General features: G+C 35.5%; 1 protein-coding gene and 1 pseudogene across 1 annotated transcript in view; both read left to right on the top strand.

The window, feature by feature from the left end:
- IL1RAP (interleukin 1 receptor accessory protein) overlaps positions 1-5541 on the top strand; it is a 121151-nt gene extending 115610 nt beyond the window's left edge. The window contains exon 11 of the mRNA XM_039850883.1: positions 3644-5541. Coding sequence (XP_039706817.1) covers positions 3644-4362 — 719 coding nt within the window. The 3' untranslated portion in view covers positions 4363-5541. The remainder of the gene's footprint in view (positions 1-3643) is intronic.
- Positions 5542-15572: 10031 nt separating this feature from the next.
- On the top strand, positions 15573-17494 carry LOC120592886 (ubiquitin-60S ribosomal protein L40-like; annotated as a pseudogene).
- Positions 17495-21162: the final 3668 nt, after the last annotated feature.

Genomic DNA, 21162 nt, shown 5'->3' on the forward strand with positions numbered 1-21162 from the left:
GAGAATAAAAATAATGATACATATAAAAATGTTATAAGTAACACTAGTTAAGTTTCTTTCTCTGAGAGAAATCTGAGAAAAATTGGAACTTCATCTCAAGAATATTTTCTTTACACATTAGTAAAAGAGTTACTTAAGTAAAATGGATTGCTCTGGTATACCTGTAGTGTGTGTGTGTGTGTGTGTGTGTGTGTGTTAGAAAGCCAGAGAGAGAGGTTCTTTTAAAATAAAGACAAAGTTCCTTTTTTTTCAACTTGGAACTTGAACTTGGGTAGCTTACAGGAATCTCACCTTTCAAAGGCTTTAATGCAACCCCAAGGCAGTTGCTTTAGAATAAGATCAATTAATTAATACCCTGCTTTTAGTTAATAGATAATTTGCATGAATAATGTGTTTCTATCACAAATTTCAAATAAAGCAGTGATAAATATTTGGAAATGTATTTTCTTTTGAGTTAATAATATTAAGTTTATAGTGACAGGGAAGCCTTCTACTTTAATTTTTTTTTTCTATTCACTTATTCCAAAATTATGTATTGAGTCCCTATAACTGAACTGGTTAGATTAGCAAAAATTTTCCTATTTTGAAGAATTCTTCAAAATAGAAGCCTTTTCTTGTCACTTCCATTCATTGACTCTAAGTCTGATCCTTAAGGAAAAGGTTTCTATTCAATTAGGAAGCTACTTTAAAGCAGAGTTGAGCGATAATATATTTCACTATTTAATGGAGACACTAGGTCCCCATTACTAAAGGTGTACAAGAAGAGAAGTGATGAATCATATTGAGATTTTGTATATGGGCTCAGTACATTAATGAGTGATGACAAGTCTGAAGTCGCTTCCAACCCCGAACATATTAAATGAACTTCTAGAACATAGAGGTGACTATTTAGTTTTAATATCAGTAGTTTGGTCATCATAGCTAACTGAATATGACTGACCTTGTTAAAACTCTCAAAATATTTTCTTCAGTCATTTACTGATGTCACTAGGTCTTTGACACAAGTAAATTCACACCATGATAGGAGAGACATATTCAGCGACTAGTCTGTCTTATTTCTCTGTTTTTACCCACGGGATATGAAGTATCTTTAACAATAGGCTAGAAGCGTAAGTGTTTCAGTAGTATTTTTTATCAACACCTATTTTATCAACTGAATAGACAGAACTTTTAAAATTTATGACTCTCATAAATCCACATATTAAGTTGATTCTCTGAAGTTATATCAATAATTGATTCAGATTCAATCAACATTAGTTCATACTTTCTTTTAATGTGTTTGCTAGACATTTACATTTAAGAATCTCTAATTTATTTATCAACCCCCCATGTTTGCTCTCATTATATTCATTTTATAAATGGATGAACTCATACTTTAAGATATTAAGACACAAAAGAGATAAGTGAAGAAACCAATATTTGAATTCAGATCCATCTTGCAAATTAGACGCTACCCCTCGCTTTTTTTTTTTTTTTACTACACTTCAAGTTTTAAGAGAGAATGAGAGAGAGGCTTACTGCTCTCATACACCAATTACCTAGCCAAAGAACAAAGAAAAAATTACAGCCCTAGTTTCCTTCTAGATGAATTTCAGAGAGATTATGACTTTTAAAAGCAAGAGTATTCTGGAATATTGAGAAGTTCTAGACCAAAAATCGTGACCTGAAAACCAATTTAATACTACACAAGAAAAGTGTCTCATCGCTCTATAGCCACACCCATAAGTTTGAACCAAACAGAATAAAAAGAATAAAACCACTTAGGATTCCTCTTCAAGTAATTTTTAGCATGAAAATTACAATTTGTATCCTTAGATATGAAGTTTTGATAATATGGAAAATATTAAATAAGCCATAAAGGATGCAGCTTATTTCAAAGTACTTTCTGAATATCCCTAGGTATAGATAACCCAACTCCCATCGAAGAAGCATCTCCTATATTTATTCCTCATAGTTTGGAATTTAATCATTCACATCTGATTCATTAGCATCACCTGCTTTCAAATGCAAATCCTCCACTTTCAGAATGGGGTATTAATAATTTTAAAAAGCTACAAATTCTATTTTCAGAAGATCTAGGATAATGTTTCATTTTTAACAGTGTATCCCCCAATTGGACAGAACATACATGTTCCTAATATGTCTATTTTGAAATAACACACACACACACACACACACACGCATGCATGCAATTTGAGTGAATTTCTTTTGATGAAAAACTACCCATGTTATCTTAAGAGTGTATCATATTTATCATGAGGCAGGAGAAGCCATAGACTTCCTACTCTCACATTCTCAGATTTATGAAAGGCAGCTGCATAAGATTCTGAGCAGGACTAGACAGAATACAGGAGTCTACAAAACACATGTGCGCATACACATGGGCTTTGATGATAAGTGAAAATTTAGATTTAGCATTTATGAGTGAAACAATAATTCTCTAAAATGCACATTTGATAAAACCAGCAAAAAATCGTAAAAATTGAGCATATGTCTCTTCCAATTTTCTTTCAAATTCATGTTAAATTCACTAATAAGGAAAAACTAATCTGATCCAGAGCTCTTTCATTCCTTGTTAAATTCATAATGATCAATTTCACTACACACTTTCAGCTTGTCTTCACAGGCTGAAAAGTCCCACAGAAACTATTTCAACCCTAGCTCTCAAAACATTTGTAGTTAACCTCATGATGTGTCTGCAGCACCTGTTTTCAGAATTGTCCATGGAAGCAGCGATTTATACATTTGGAATTCTTTTCTTTCAGAAAATGACATTGTTTAAGCTCTTAAATCAGTTAGTTAAGCACTACGTTTATCTCAAGAACTTTCCTGTTTGGATCCATCCAACTCCACCTCAGCAATTATTACAACTGAATGATTTCTCAGAAGTCTTAATTAATTGACTGATTCTTACTCATTGCCCCTTTCTTTGATTTTTAGACCATATCTTCACTTACACACACATACACATGCACACGTGCACGCACACACACACACACATACAGAAAAAAGAAAATGAATTTTGATGAGTACAAAAAAATGATGTATCTGAAAATTTTAAGTATCAAGAGATATAACTATGTGGATCTTAGAAGATGGTAGTTTCCTATTGCTGTTGGCTGAGCAGACCAAGTCTGGAGCATTGTATTCAGTTCTGTTCAGGATACAACTTTTCTGAAACACATATATAAACTGAATATTATTCAGAGGAAAATGATAAAAGTGGGGAAGAGATTTGATACCATGTCACATGGAGAATAAGATAAAATATCTCACAGTTATTTAATCTAGAGATGAGAAGAAACTACAGTGAGATCAAAATGGTTGCAAAATATTTCAAATATTTGAGGATGTCAAATCTAGGACCACCAGATAAAAGTGGTAAGGAATGATATTTCAAACCAAGAAAAAATTTACAAACAAAGCTGAATTTAGCTGCTTTTAAAGGTGGTTAACTTTTCATCTTTAAAGGTAGCAGATACTTTGCAATCATCGGTATGAATGGTGTAGATGATATTACTTAACTGGGTAAACTATTTAACACTAAGATCCTATATTCATTGCTTTGTTGGAAGGACAATGATGAGCTGGAACTTATACAAGTTTTCACTAGGCATTGTCCTATTTTTCCATTTTCCTGTAGATACAGTGGAAGCAGTTTTTGACTTCATTCAGAGGAGCCGAAGGATGATTGTTGTCCTGAGCCCAGACTATGTGACAGAAAAGAGCATCAGCATGCTGGAATTTAAACTGGGTGTCATGTGCCAGAACTCCATTGCCACCAAGCTTATTGTGGTTGAGTACCGTCCCCTTGAGCATCCACACCCAGGCATCTTGCAGCTAAAGGAGTCTGTGTCTTTTGTGAGCTGGAAGGGAGAAAAGTCCAAACATTCTGGCTCTAAATTCTGGAAGGCCTTGCGGTTGGCTCTTCCCCTGAGAAGTCTGAGTGCCAGCTCTGGCTGGAATGAGAGCTGTTCTTCCCAGTCTGACATCAGTCTGGACCACGTTCAAAGGAGGAGAAGTCGTTTGAAAGAGCCCCCAGAACTCCAGAGCTCAGGGAGGGCTGCAGGTGCCTCTCCAGCCCCAGGCACGATGTCCAAGCACAGAGGGAAGCCCTCTGCCACCTGTCGTTGCTGTGTCACCTACTGTGAAGGAGAAAGCCACCTTAGGAGCAAAAGCCGGGCAGAGATCCATACCCAGCCCCAGTGGGAGACACACCTCTGTAAGCTTGTTCCCCAAGAGTCAGAAAGTCAATGGATACAAAATGGCACCAGATTGGAAACCCCTGCTCCCCAGATGTCAGCCCTTGCTCTTCACCATTTCACGGATTTATCCAATAACAATGACTTTTATATCCTATAATTACTGAGCGGTGGGTGGTGGCTGCTATCTCTATCAGCCCTCTTTATGTCATGAACCTATGGGAGTAATTGACATTTTTACACTCTAATGGACTAGCAGATTGTGTCCCCTTTATTGATTTTTAAAAACTATTTATTTCTAGGAGACAAAAGACCCGAAGGACCTGCATCCAGAATTATTGCCTCTAATGGCCTCAGAAGAGCACACTCTTCTTGGCCCCTAGAAGGTCAGTATGTGAAAGTTGCCTATAGTATGATCTTCTATCTTGCCCAATGGTTTAAAACTAAGCAAAAATATAAATATGTTTTCACTGAGTTTGTTGATCAACCTCATGTTATGAGTCAGTCAGGTGTACTCAGACTATGAGACTTACAGGGTATATGTGTCCCAAGGGAACATTATGGAAAGGAGTTGGTTCTAGTAGGAGCTGTAGGGCTAAGCTTAACAGAAAAGCCTACAGCATAATTTCTCTGAAAGAACCAAACACACCCATGCAGGGATACATGGTGTTCTCTGTCTCGCTGTAAACTAGTGTCCTCTAAACTGCCTAAAGTTGTTAGCATCAATAAAGTTATATTTTTATGTGATTTCTTTTGTACTAACCAATTTTTAACTCCTCTCTCTTCTTTCTAATTTTTATGGCTTTTAAATTCATATCTGAAGAGTATTCCATTTCAAGAAATCAAGATTTGGTTTAGGTACTAGGAAAGCTGAGCTATCTCTTTAGTTTCTTTCTAATGTATATTAGGAGAGATCTGGGAAAAGGACCAAAAGAGAGTGAGAAAATGTTTCAAAAGAAATAGAAGTTTATGCAAAAATCTCATTATATTTTTAGAACTGGCAGCTGAAAAATACAGTATTGTTAGTTGTTAAGTGTAGAATTTGGTACATGAATCTCTTCTCATTCAAGATTCTGAGACAGTATAGTCAATTCAAGTGCCTACAAGGATCAGAAGGTTAAAAAAAACCTTCTGGGGGCAGATATAAGCATAATATACATGTTCTCCATCTAGGACCCATATGTATAGGGACATAGGTGTAGATATGTGCTTCTTCGCTCTAAATATTTTAACATAATCATCAGAGATATATGACATTTGCTCTCTCAGTCAGGGAGTTAATAGAGGTGATTGGGCTTATAGGTAATTGAAGAGTATTAATTTCTTTAAAAAAGCAGCAGCCTCTACCAAGCTGCATGTTGATTGTTGCCACTGATTTAGCCCCACTATTGGCAGATTGTTCAGTTTTTAAGGTGAATCTAAAAATTTAGATTCTTATATAACCCCTCAATTATGGGATAACTTCAACTTAAAAGAAAAAGAAAAAAGCAAAGAATCAATCAAAATGCATGAACATATAGTCAGCCTGTTGGCCACTGGTTTGCAATTTCGGAGCTAAAATATTCACCTAAAGAACACAAGTCCAAATGGATATTCAAGTGTCCCTGACAATATTGAGACTGGAGAAGACAGGATGTCCCTAAGGACATAGTGGGAGATGTTATTCCATCTCTAAATTGAAAACATCTAAACCCTCAGAATAAGGCTGATCTGACCTGACACTCCACCAGAGGAGAAACAGCTGGAAAATAATGTGACTTCCATCTACTCTGTAGAGTTTTCCTGTCTGATGGGTTTACTGTAAGAAAGTTAGAAGCACAATCTACTACCCCTGAACAGGAGCAGAATAAAAAGAGCAAGAGCCCATACCAGACATGGGCAGTCAATATATTAATCTGGGCTGTTAGTGAGCTATAGTCCAATGAGTGTCAGCTTCTCTCAGTCACTTATAGTGAATGAGTGGAGGGGAAAGAAACCTGAAGTTTTATCCCACTACTCCTCTTGGAGAGAAAAGCAGAAAACCCCTTCTCTGTTGAAACAAGAAACTATTAGATCCATTCCCTGTTGACACAAAACAGTGAGAGGATAAGGACCCTCCAGAATAAATGTGACTCATCATGGAACTTCTAATAAGGAAATGACAGGCCACCCTAGCTGAATATCCAGCAGAAAATGATTGAACACAATCCATGTTCTATGTTACATGCCTTCTTGAAGAGATTAATGGATCCCTGATGTAAGTTCAAGAATTTTCACTTGGAAGACAGGTAGCAGTTTCTCTTCAAATCTGTTAATTGTGGGTAATGAAAGTCACTCCATATCCTAAGGAAGAAGAGAATGTTTTTGCCCATAATCTGTCTTATTTCTTATTAGCACAGTGTCCCACACTATTAAATATTTTTGAAAAAATTGAGAAATTACTTTTGTCATTTATGAATTAGTTTTTAGTGAAGAAAAATAAATGAAAGAACTACTGGCAGATGCATGGAAATGAAATATCTCTTATTATGAATGATTAGCGAGAGAATTGTGATGTTCTCAAAAGCTAAATTTTGGTCAGTATCAATTTCCATTGACAATATAAGTACAGTGTAAACAGTACAAAGTTATGGTTTTGGCATTAGCTCTGCAGAAGTTAGAAGGATAATAGATCATATTTTTACTATATGGAGAAAGGCTTAGAGGTTAAGTTATTAGTCCCTGACCCAACATTCTGCAATTGAATATAATATTCAGTGCCATATTTCAGTGAGGCAAATGATAATAAGAAAACTTCCTCATAGGTCATGTATATTCATAATCGAAATGATATGATTGTAGGTTAAATGAATGTTATTTACATATGAGCACGAGTTTTAAGTTAAGCAGAGATGAACATGAGTCCCACTTCTCTCCTGTTTGATCATGGACAATATCTAGACCTCAATCTCCTGCTAGCTAAAATGAGGATAATATTATTAACCTCATTGGGTTTTGTGGGCATTAAAACTTATGATGCATGCAAGTGCTTAGCACAGTTCTTGGCACATTGTAATTCTGTTGGCCAGTACCACACTCATAATGAAATCACTTTTACGGTTTCATAAACTTACATTTGCATAATAATTCATGGCTTAAAAATTGATTTCACATGCATTACTTTATTTTTTACTCTAACAAAATGCACAAAAGCAGGACAGAACAGGAACATATTATCCAAGTTAAGTGATTTTTCTAATGACACTCAGCCAATTAGTGATAAGGTTGGGTCTCTAATCTAGACTTAGTACACCTACTCCAGTGCCAATTCAAGAACTACTCCTATGAGATTCAAGTGGAAGTATTTCTATTACAAAGCCACCTAACTGGAACTATATAATCTGAACTATTATGCTTTCAAGTAAAAAAGACAGTTAATGTAAACCCACTAATTAAATGTCATATCAATTGTCTGATGTGTCATTTGGCCTTGTCATATTATGATTTTATATAATTTCATTTTTGAATATTAATAACACTTGTTTAAGCATTGGAAAAAAAGTGTCATTTCTTTGTGTCTTCTAGACTCTATGATCATGCTATAATTTTCTCCCAAAATAAATAACTTGTATTCGTCTTAAGGGAAAATAAAAATGTGTTCACCACTTACCTTGAAAAACAAATTTAATCTTTTGGCAACTGTGATTTACACTGAGTTTTAGTTATCTCCTCTTATAACTAGTAAAAATTCTAGTAATAATATATTCACTTCTAGTATGAAGAGTTTAAGTGGTTGGAAAAACTAGTTCCTGAGCTAATATTTATGAAAAGTCATGAATAATAACTTGAACTAGTCATAAAGATATGCACAGAAGGACAAACAATCTCTTTGTCAATGGTTTCAAACTTTTGTGTGTCTAAGAATCATTTGGTGGGTATCTTACAGTAAAGTTCCCAGAGCAAGCCCCTCCCCCAAAGGAGCTGGTTTATTAGATACTGGGCACTGTCAAGACTTTGCACTTTAATTCTGTGCCCTTGATATTTCAGATTAGGTATTTCGTAAGTCAAACTACTATATTCGAGAATTCTTTCAAACATTTTCTATTTTTTAAAATATTATTAGTTAGGTTATAAGAGGAGAGAGCCTTTATTAGGTTATAAGAGGAGAGAGTCTAGTCCATGGCTTCTTAAAGTGTATTCTATTATGAATCCACATCAGATCCATTTTGGGTTTATATTAAAATGCATATTCCTTGACCCTATGCAAGATGAACTTAATGAGAATCTCTAGAGTGGGGCAGATCTGCACTAGGAATAAACTTCCCAGTTGATTCTGATGCACAAAGAAGATTAAGAACCATTAATTTTTATCTCTTTTTAACTCCTCTTTTACCCTTGTAGGCTCTGATTTTCTCCAGCCAAGGAGGACTACGAATCATCCTTTTAACAAGGTGTTTACAGGCAATAGATGAAAATGTAAGGCATGTTTAGCCCCTGAAATTGCCTCAGCACAAAGAGACAGTTGAATAGAAGAGTGGTTAGTAGAGTGTATTTCTAATATATGAAACATCAAGCACTGACATCTGGAAATCTGGTAGGAGTGCTGTAATCATCATATGTATTAGTCAGAATCAATAAGCTATCCTGTACTAACAAATAATCCCAATATTTCAGTAGCTTCATATGACAAGACGTAGATATTGTTTAGGCTACATGCCCAGAATAAGGGCTTACTTTTTTGTAGCGTTGCCATATGAAATATGTGGCCTCCTGCTATTCTATGCTTCAGCCTAAATATTATACTTACTACTCTCACTTGTAATTCATTGGCCAAAACTACCTATGAGTACTGATACAGTCATAAGAGAAGGCTAGAAAGCAGTTTTCTTTTATTCTTAGGAAGAGAAAAATGAAATAGAAATTGATGAACACGGCATTGTCTTTGTCTAAGAATGAGATATTAAAATTGCCTGAAAAGGTAAGAGCCATTCAAATGGATACGTGTCACATAATTTGATAATGAAGGAAGAGAAGAACTTTGCCAATACTCACTTCAGCTTGCCAAAGTGTCAAGTCGGGTAGCTGTGTAAAAAAAAAAAGTGTACAGAAAAGAGTAGACCTGACCTATGAATGTTCCCCAAAGAAAAGCTGTTGAAGGAACTGAAGGAATACGCAATCATAATTACAGCTTCTGGTAGAAAAAGAAGCATTCTTAAAAACTGGAATGTTTCTGTATCTGGTTAATTCTCATTCAGCGGTTTCAGTTTAGTTCTCTAAGAAAGTGATGCTCAATCTGCCAATGAGCCATTTAATTTTTGAATATCCAGGAACCTCAGAAGAATTGAAGACATTTAGAACATAACAGAGCATGTAACATGGTCATTAGAAAGCATTACTTGATCCATTTATCTGAAGAGCTAAATAGAGAATTCAAACCGAATATGCTAAAGCTCAGACGAAGGAAGAGACGAATACTGGTCTGGGTGTTTAGAAGTCTGCTGCTATCTATGCATCTGCTCTATGATTTGAATTTTCTGTTTGTATTAAAAATTTGAATTTTTATATGACTTCTCTAATGTTGTGCAGTATTATTTGATCATAAGGAAAAGTTCTCTGTGTTGGCGAAGATCAGCGCTTAAGAAGCCATGATCTATTTTTATAACTTATGATGCTGAATGAAGAAAACAAATTATTTCTTAGTGTAGCGAAGAGATAATTGACACACTCAAAATTCTTTAGAGAATAATTTACAAAGTTTTTCTCTTGGACAACTCAAAACACTTAAATGGAAAGATGGCTCTTTGAAATGGGCTCAGGAAAAAAAAGCAGAAAGATTCAAAATAAACCCTGAATTCAGATCTTGAACTATTTTTATCCTACTAGTAAGTGATGGGAATTTTAATACTCCTTTGTTTTATTGGGGAAAAAAACAAAATAAATAAAATCTGATATGTATTTTTTTTTTATTTTAAGACACAAAGGCCTATACAACAACTTATTATGTTTCTATTGTCAAAAACTGCCACATACTTACGATTAATTTATAATTTAGTACCATGTTTTGAAACGACTTGCGCAAGTGGTTCTTAACTAGGATTGGACATCAATTTTTTAAAAACTGCATATATTTGAGGCCAACCTTAGACTGCTAAATCTTTGAAAATAATTTAAATATGTACTCATGTAAAAGAAAACTGTCTTAAGTACCCTTATAATATTTGCAAATGTTTCAATAAAAATCAAAGATGACATATTATATATTTGTAGGGAAAAGGTAAAAGCAAATCCTGATATTAAAAACAATATTTTTTCCACAAAGCGAAAAACTAAAACCCATTGCCAATATTGTGATTTGAGTCCTTTATTTTCATATCTTATTATAAAATTCCTTAATATCTGAGAAAAAAGTAGACAATAAAATTATAGAGATGATCAATCATCTAAAATATGATAAAGTGTTTAAAGTAGAACAACTTGACTGTAGGCAAAGACAATTATATGATCTCTAAGAGGAATTGAAAAAATAAAAGAATAAACAAGCCCATTTACTCATTTACAAACCTCAGTAATGTAAGAGAGAAGGAAGATATATAAAAACTCTCAAATATCAGACTGGACAACTAAAATGTGGGGCAAGTGCCAGGATTTGGGGAATAAAGTTGAATGGTCATTTCTATTATGTGTTCTTAACATAGTAGAAATATTAAGTTGGAGTCAAAAGACCTGAATTGGAATACCAGATTTTTTATTTATTGTGTTACTTTTAATCAGACATTTTTGCTCTCAAGATCTCAATTTCCTCATATATAAAATGGGAATAATATAAAGCTACCTCATTGGATTGTTGTAAAGGTAAAATTATATAATAAATGTGAACCTCTAAAATTTGTAAATTGCATGCTTGGTAGTGGTATTATTATTACAATTATTATTACTATTATTGTTACTATTATTATTATTATTTTATAAAAGAAAGCTGTGGAAAAAGATGAGGTCCAAGAGAAGTTTCTTAACCTGCTGAATCCTGGAGTACTTTTCAGATCACATGGCTTAACTGTAATCTTTCCTAACCTAAAAATTAGGGAGTAGAAAATACAATTTCATATGACTCTAAAGATTGAAGATTACAAAAAAAAATCAGTCTGAAAGAGTAAGAAGTAGAAAAATAACTATTTGTGTTGCATTATAACACATTATTTCATGGTACCTTAAAACAACAAATATTGACTATTTCACATTTTCTGTGGGTCATAAATTTGGAAGAGACTCAGCTGGGTCATTCTTGTTTAAAGTTACTCGTAGGATTGACATCAGACTTTTAGCCGAGGCTAAGGTCATCTGAAGGCTTAACTGGGCACATAGGATCCACTTCTAAGTGCAGTCACATGGATTTTGGTAGGAAGTATCGGTCCCTTGCCATATGCACCTCCCCATAGGACTGCATGAGTATCCTCATGACACAACAGCTGGCTTACACCACAACGAGAGGGCCCAGAAAGAGAGAAAGAGGGAGAAAGAGAGAGAGAGAGAGAGAGAGAGTGGGAGAGAGCGAGCAAACAAAAAGAAAGCCTCCATGCCCTCTATGACCTAGTCTCCAAAGTAACATATCATTGCTTCTGCAGTATTCTGTGGGTTAGAAATGAGTCCCTAAGTCCAGCCCAAACACAAAAGAAGGGAAATTCAGCTCCACCCCTTGAACAGAAGAGTATCAATTAATTTGTGGACATATTTTAAAGCCAGCACTGTAACACAGACAGCCATTTAAATTGGCCCTCCATATCTGCAAGTCCCTCATCTATGGATTCAATCAATTATGGCAGAAAATATTTGGGAAAAAAATTACATTATTGCTGATGTGTACTATGTAGTTAGGCCTATGATGGTTATCTGTATTGTGCAGGCTTTTTTCTTGTCATTATTCCCTAAACAATATAGTATAACAGCAACTTACTTAGCATTTACATTGTATTAGGTATTATGAGTAATTTAGAGATGATTTAAAGTATATGGGAAGATGTATGTAGGTTATAAGCAAATACTACACCATTTTATATAAGGGACTTGAGCACCCATGAATGTTGTTATCTGTGAGAGTCCTGGAAAAAATACCCCTTGGATATCGAGGAACAACTGTATTTTTCAGCTAAATAAATTGACATCTAGAAAAGAAAAGTGATTAGTCTGTAGCCTTCCTAACTTTATCCCTAACTTGGTATGCTAACTTGCTGTAGTGGTTCCACAACTCAAAAGAGAGCTATCTTGTTCTAGGATATGTCTTCTGTCTGGTGAAAGATTATAGAATTGGGGAGAATTACATCATCTGCAGTCCTGATATTTCTGTGTCTGTCTTTCTGGCTGTCTCTTTCTCTCTATTTTATCCCCCGCCTCCTTCCCTCCCTTCATTCTGTTTTACTGGACAAAGAGGCAGGCAGACTCTGAAAGCTGTAGATGGATGAGAAAAATGGAGCTGTTTAACCACATTCTTGGTCTGGGGTTTGAGTATTGAAATAGAACTTTTATTCTGGGTTTGCCTCTAAAGAGATTGAAAGTGACTATTTATTCCAAAAAGCAGCCACTACAAGAGAAAGGATGAGCAGGTAAGTGCTTTCTCTGGAGTCACCCAGGTTCTCATCTTAGCTTTGAACTGAATTAGTTATATATTAATAAACAGGTAATTTCTGCTCTGTATCTCAGACTTCTGAGCCTCCCAAATGGAAGGAAATGAATTAGAAATTCTGTAGAATATTATAATTCTATGCTTGACTCACCGAGTAATGCTAAAATAAGCCTCTTCCTTCCTCACATATACACAAACCAGCATCCAGGGTCTAGTGATATTTGGAAGAACATTTAAAAGGTGCAAGGCTTCTACTCAAGGAATCATAAACAATGCTTTTGTCTGTTCACACCTAGTTCCTGTAACATGCATTTCTCATTGTAAAGCTAAAGGCTAACTTCTGTTCTCCCATATCTGTTTTCTGTTACTGTCTGGGGCCAGTACCTGTGAGGAGATACATTAAGTTGACACGGAGCCTGATCATAGTTCAACTCTGGTGACCTCAATTTCTCTAAATCAATTTTAATTTAAAGTTCCGAGGTCACTACTTTGTACATTAGATTGAAAAAAAGAAAAGAATTCCCTTTTATCTTCTTAACAGCTTTATGTCCTTATCTTACCCATACAAACCCCGAGCAGCCTTCCTATTGCGATATATGTCCACATATTTCATTGTGCCAAAATAAGTAAATAAATAGAGTCTGGTTTTGAAATTACATAATGTATAAACAGCACCATCTCTGGAGTTAGGATACCTGACTTCTAATCCAAACTATAATTCTTTCGCTATGAGACCTCGAATAAAACACTAACTGTGCCATTGTTTCCTCCATCAATACAATTCAAGAATTAATTACTATGTGCTTTTCTAATATCCTAGGAGTTGTTGTAATAATAACAAAGAAAGACTTTCCCATGTTTTTCAAGGTACAATCCATGATTCCTTCCAAGTAATCCAAAGTTAAATGTCTAAGGACTATGACTCTTCTTAAATTCATAAAATGCTAGTTAAGTTGCAAAGTAAAAACAAATCTGAGATCTCTCTGCCCACTCATTCTGAGTCAATTGCTTGCCAACTGTTGTTGATCCTACTTCTAAAAAGTCTTTCAAAATCCTTTTCTCCTTTTCCTCTCTAGAATTCTAAGAATTTAAGCTATATACACACTAAGAACTCTATTTTCTGAACATGCCATGTACTTTTATTCCCTAAATGCTTTTGCTAATGTTCTGCTTGGAATGCCTACTATTCTTCCCCTCCACCTAAGGACTCTTTCAATGCTTTATGTTTCAGTCAAATGTTTCCAAGCCTATAAAACTTTCCCATGCAGAATTGGATACTCCTTCTTTTGTATTTGTATTTGCATAATACTGCTGTTATTGAATTATAAATTTCAATATGTATCTTATACCTGATATTCTGTAAGCATCTGTAGACAGAGAACTATATAGTGAATCTCTAATTTAAGCACTTAGCATGATGGCTGGCATAGAACAGTTTTCTCATTAATGCTTTTTAAAATAAATTATCATGACTGCTATTATTGTGAACAAAGTAATAAAACCTTACCTCTTTGTTCCCTTTCCCTTCTGTTATAGATGCAATGTTTTTTAAAAGGCACCATTTTAGGCTTGTGCTCATCACTGTACAAAATGAGTTCCAATGCTGAATCCTGAGGCTCCCAGCACCACATTCAGCACCACTAAATTTAGCCCTTGGCATTGCTTGAGGACAGATGATCCATGGCCAAGTAGGGGTGGAAAGAGCCCCAGCTGTGCCATGCTTGGCCTGTTCGCCACCCTCACATTAAGGATTCTCATTCCAGCTCCACTCAATCTGCAATAATAGCTGATGTTGAAATCAGCATCATGCTCATTGGCAGATGTTCTGTTTGTGAGCTTGCTATTAAATAGACTAAAAATGACAGGACACTAAGCTGTGACAAACACTCTCTACCTACAGTGTACCATAGAGTATTTCTGGCTAATGAATTTAAATAGAAAAAAAATAAGCTTGTTTATTGTTTTAAAATCCAAATGACATTGGAAAAATAAAATAAAGTACTGTGTTAATTCACAATCAGTTGGTAATTAAGAGATCAGTTTTTCCAAACGCCCTACCTAATATATATATATATATATATATATATATATATATATATATATATATATATATTTATTTTCTCTCTGGGTCAATAAACTCTTACAAGACAATATATCTTATAGCCCTCCTCTCCATGTTATCACCACTGCTGTGTTCAAGATTCATCATCTCCCGTAACAGCTTTTTGGTTTCCTTCAGTGACTCCATTCTCCTCTCTATAAACTCTTGTGTACACTACCACCAAATCAATCTAAGATACAACTCTAACCACGACACTTCAAGTCTCAGAGACTCCGTGGCATCTCGCTTCTTACGATATAAAATTTATTTTGTTTTGTTTTACCCTGAATTTGGGACACCCTATTTTCTGGCCTGACCCTACCTTCACCTACTTACTTTTTTCTGCTTCCATACATGTACTCAACATCCAATCCAACTCAAAGACCTACTGTTTCTTGAATACTTTTTCCATCAGTATAACTTTGTTCAGTTGTTACTGTGAAAACCCTTTTACTCATCTCACATGTCCACTCTCGACGTATAGTCTAAATACCATTTTTTTTTCTGGTACTGCCAACAGAAAATATTTTCTTTCCTATTAAATCTCTCATAACACCTCCTGTTTTTTTTTTTCATTTATTGATTATCTCCTCTGTCCCAGCACTATTATAAAAAACTCAAAACAATCAGTGAATAAAACAAACAAAATTCTTTCCTTTTCTTAAGGTTATATTCTAGTGGAAGGAGATAGAAAATAAATAAATAAAATACAGAGTATGTTATGTGGTGATAAGTTCTACATATTTAGACAAAGTAGAGAGATGGGATAAAGAGTGTTGGGAAAGGACATTCAATTTTAAATAGTATTCAGAGAAATCCCCCAAAGAAGATGGCTTTTGAGTGAAGACCTAAACAAGATGACAGAGGAATGAACAGACTTAATAGCTAAGTGTAAAGGCCCTAAGATGTCAAAAAGAAAAAAAATCAAGGATTTCTGTGGTTGGACTGCAAGGAACATATGAGAAAATAGAAAATGAAGTCAGAGGCACTGAAGTGAGATGACAATAACATACTTCCTTATAGGCCATTGTGAGGCCTTCTGTTTATTCCAAGCGAAATGACAAATGCATCATCCATAGTCCCAGCAGGAAACAGATGGCGTAAGTAAAGTGGAAAATGTAAATGTAGTTTAATAAATTTTCTTACAAATGTGTACATGTACACAGGTTTAAGAAACCTAAAATTAGGTAGTATAATACCCAGAGCTAGTAACAGTGAACAGCATTACTACCCAAGGCCTAAATTTTCGAGAGGAAGGTGTGGTTATAAGAAACTAGGAATATCTGGATGAAGTGGGTTGCTGGACAGCAGCTGTGGCTTTCAGTAGAGAGAAACACCCAACACTTGTTGATCATATAGAAGCAGGAGGAAGACCTAGACCTCATTCTTCTTTTGTCCATCGATCTTTAATGCTCTCATTGCTAAATGCAACCAGAATCTAGAAATCCAGACATCTTGCAGATGCAATCCAAAAAATTCAGTCTCTTAGGGCATACAACAGCGTAGATAAAGATAGAGAGGATCTAGGGGGCACACGTAAGTGATCCAGATCTGAGATCTATCGGAAGGTTCTGAGCAAAGGTGTGACATGATATTCCTCATACTTTATCAAGGCCCTCTGCCTATTTTTTGAAGAATAAACTGTAAGGGAACAAGAATGGAGGTGAGAGTTTACTGCAGTAAACTGAGATGGCTGGGATGTGAACCAGCATTTAGCAAAAGAGTGATAAGAAGGGGGTACGAATTATGTATTTTTAAAGGTTGAGCTGGCAAAATTTTCTATTAGATGAAGGTTATAAAAGTATAGGCAGAGCAAAGGATAAATTTAGTTTTGGCACAAGAAACTGATAAAACCGAGTCGCAATTTTGAAGGAGGAAGAGTAGAGATTCAGTTTTGTTTTTTTTTTTAAGTTAGCATACTTGTGTGTTTTTCATTACTCATATTTAGCTACATATGGACAGATAGGTAGAGAGAAAAAAATTAAAGATACAAGACAGAAAAAAATTGTGAGAAGCATGACCCTGCGTGAATTGAATCTAGTGCACAGTTGGAAGAGATTCCTTAAATATCACAGAGTTCGGATCAAAAGAAGTGACTCTTTCTCTTCAATGAGGCGGCGGAGCAGCCTCCCTGGCAGATGTAGAGATGCAAATGTTTGTCAAGATTCTGACGGGCAAGACCATCACACTCGAGATCGAGCCCAGTGATACCACTGAAAACGTCAAAGCTAAAATCCAAGACAAGAAGGGCATCACACCTGACCAGCAGCGTCTAATTTTTGCAGGCGAACAGCTGGAGAATGGCCGCAGTTTTTCAGACTATAATATCTGGAAAGAGCCCTCCCTATACTTGGTACTTTGTCTGCAGAGCGGCATCATTGAGCCCGTCCTCCGCCAGCTTTCCCAGAAGTACAACTGCGACTAGATGATCTGCCTGCAAGTGTCATGCCCGCCTACATCCCCTGTGCTGTCAACCGCCGAAAGAAGAATTGTGGCTGCACCAACAACCTACGCCTCAAGAAAAAGATTAAAGAAGGCCCTCCACTGCCTCCGGCACAAGGCCACCTGCCCAAACCCCTTGGCCCAGGGGCCTCAATAAAGTTTCCCTTTCATTGACTGGAGCAGTAAAAAAAAAAAAAAAGTGAACTGGTGAGTAAGTGCAGTGCTGGGATTTGAGGACTACCTTTTCTGGTTCTCTTGTATTGCTTCTTAAATGAGACAATAGTCAAGATCATCAGTCTATAGTGAGAATGGATAAAGAGGAGTTGGGTGTTGGATATTTGAGACAAAAGAGCCAGATGTGAAATAGTCAACTAGGAAGAAAGTAAATGGTCCTGAGAAAAGTAATGTTATTTCTGGGAAGCAATTAGAGTCTACTTGAGGATTGTGGTCATGAAACTGATATGAGATCGGTCAGCATGCTTGTGTTTTTTTTCTTCAACACATTTGGCTACACATGTACAGGAGATGAGTAGGTGAGGAGTTAACTAGGATGGAGATTGAGAATGACTGTAAAGGAATGAATATATGGATAGACTGTGTAATTTAAGTCACATAAGGAGCAAAGCGAGAATATGAAGTAGTTTAGGAATAGTGAAAATTGTAAGATCAATGGATTAGAGGTCTTCGTAAGGTCAAAAAGTTGCTGGAATAGGGTACTAGGTCAAGTGGTTTAGAAAGGTAGGAGATGAGAGAGATTAGTACTTGAGACTGAGATCATGAAGAAATTAAAAGTATTTGATCTCATAACATTAAAGATAAGAATGTGGCAGTGAGAGAGTAAGGTCGATTGAAGATAGGATGACTGGGTGTGGGGGGAGGACATCAAGAAAGTGAGTAACTAAAGTATTGCAAATATACTCAATGTCCATATTTTAGTCACCAAGAATTAAGGCAGTACTATTGAAGGTATGACAGTGAGCCAATGTCAAAATCACAAAATGAGGCAGAGAAACAGTCAGGAGAGAATCTGCATGGTATACATGAAATTTAAAGCTGAAGGTCCAGAAGCAGCAACAAAAAAGAAGGAGGACACTTATTTGACTTCCAGGCCAGTTTTATGATGGGTATGGGAAGAAAACAACCACTCTCTGAGAAGACTAGAAGAGAAACAGTATTTTCAGGGGCAAACCAGCTTTTATCAGAGTAAGAAAAAAAGGTAATTTACATACAACAGACAGAATATTAGAAATTCTGCTGATGACTGACTGTGAGTTCCAGGGGGCTTGGTGAAAGTGGTGTAGTGCTTGGAGAGTTGAAGGGAATGAGATTAAAGAGGAAGAACAGAACCATGTTTGGATTATAATAAAAGAGATGAGGCATTCTGGGAGCCTTGGATTTATGTATCACCTATGATGAAATTAGTCTGATGGATCCCAGCAGAGAAATGATTGGGAGATTGGATCCAAATGGGGAGAGGGAACATAAAGGGACCTATGAAAAGGAGAGTTAAATTTTGGGGAGATGACCGGAGAGTTGTAGGTGTTTTGTGGTCATAGCTGATACAAACAGGGACAGAGCATAATGGAATTTGTCCCAGTATTCTCTAGGAAGAAAAAGCACTCAAGATTATGAGTGCTGGGTTTAGAGAGATTCAGAGGTCTCTCCAGGAGCACAATCAATTCTGGGGCTCTCTCTTGACCCATATTAACAGAAGTGTGAGGGATAAGAAGCAAGTTCTCTACTTCCTTCCCTGTATATAATAATTTATTTACATGTTATATAGTGCCCTATTAACAGTGCCTTGACAGCATGATTATTGTTGTTGTTGTTTAGTTTCTGTATACTCTCCAAGGTCTCACACATGGTACGCACTTTGTAAACCATTTTGAAGTAATGATTAAACCATCTTCAGTTAACTATTGAACATTAATTTTTCTATTCCACAAATTTGGGCAGTATGATTTTTAAATGCTTCGTCCCTGGAATGCCTAGTGTCTCAAGTGCTCTGCCCCTGCCAGAAGCGATATTGTATGGAGTCAATTACTATGAGATTTAGCTACAACAACTTAGTCCTATTTCTCCAAACTAGTATACTCTTTAACTTTCTGTATGTCTTTCTGCATCTTTTCTTCAAATGCCCACTATTCTACCTCCTACAACTACTTACCTACCTTATAAATTTTTCTTCATTACTTGAGGTGCAACTCAAACATCACGTGCTTGACAAATGCATAAACAAGACCTTTTTTCTTTCTTTTTCTCTATTTTTGGTAGAAATAGCCACTTCTTCTTTTCACCATAATAACATTCTGATTTTTTAGGGCATCCAGCTCTTCTCTAAATCCTTTTTTATAAGTAGAATTAGATCCAGAAGAGGAAATATGATATAAGCCCACTCAATCTGTAATATTTTTTTGGTTTCATTAGTTAGTTTATAACAGGTATATGGTTCAAATCAGTCCAAAGAAATTTAGTTGGGACTACTACTTGGATTTCCAGAAAGAAAAAAAAACTATCTTGTGATAGGGTTACTGAAAGAATAAGAATTGCAAAGACCTTTTTTACTTTGTGGAAAGAGATCATGCAAATGAAGCAACAGTGGGAAAGAGAAGAGCCAAGAGATGAAAAGAGAATGACTCCCGAAGACCTATTTTAAGATACTGGATCCAGCAGTGTCTAAACCATTTTCTATCTCTGGACTTTTCAGTCACGTGAGTTAATAAATTTTCTCTTTTCCTTTTTTTTCTTTAAAAAATGACATTCATAAATAAATGAACTGTAATTAACATAATTACTTCATGCGATGGAAAGTCCGAAGTCCTGTGTCTAGTAATCAAAGTCCAAGTTCCCGAGAATTATTGGGCTTTCTAGGACGATAACAGAAACTGACTCTCTTAGATAGTGGGGAGAAAAGACCTTGTCTAGGACTGTTCTCCTCACTCTAACCCTCTATTTATGCTTCCCATGTGATGAATAACAGTAGTCAGGCCATTAATGCAGAGATAATTAACTGAAGATAATTAAGGGAAAATTTTTCTTCCTTGTGAAATCTATCCAAAGTCTACAATTAAAAGTTCATTCAATTATGACACGTTGCATATTCAAACACAAGTCACATAGTCTGAAGACAAAACCTGCCCTTGAGAGAAACAAAGAAAAGTTTTAAATCAAAATATTTAAAAAGAAGTCTACTTCCTATTATATTTCATCAAACTGCTTACCCTTAGGAAAAACTTTCAACATATTCTATTCAGAAATTGTACATTCTTATTCAGAGTTATAAATCAATTAATTAATCAGTTATTGTTAACTCAGCAACAACCCAGAACAGAACAGAGAAAGTTTACACACAAAAGGCACAGAAATTCAATTTTGAAATTATTACTTTCTAATTTCGAAAAGTAGATCAAAGACATACCATATTAGATATTTTTGTGAACATATTATTTTTTTTAAAGAGTTAAAATAGAGAAAATAAAAGTAGCGCAAACTTTTTCTCTGGAGTATGACAGAATTATCATCAACAGCATGTCTATAACATACTACATTGTTTTGCCAGACACACACACCTTCATCTGGAAAACCCTAGGCTAGATATCTGCATTCAAAATCACTCAGGGAATTACATTAATCGCATGAAACAGGCCATAGTGATTGGCCATCAAATTCAATTAATCACAGACATTGACCATCTCTTGAAGCATATTTCTTATGGCTTACATTGATAAAACTGTGTGAAAAAAGCTACAGCTGTATACTTTAGAAATAGTGTTTAAAGACAGTGTTTTTCTTTAAAAGAGTAAAACATTTTCTTTCAACTATATAGTTGTTTTCAATCTCTC

This window comes from Pteropus medius, unplaced genomic scaffold (assembly GCF_902729225.1).
Source record: "Pteropus medius unplaced genomic scaffold, Ma_sr-lr_union100, whole genome shotgun sequence".
Lineage (NCBI taxonomy): Eukaryota > Metazoa > Chordata > Mammalia > Chiroptera > Pteropodidae > Pteropus > Pteropus medius.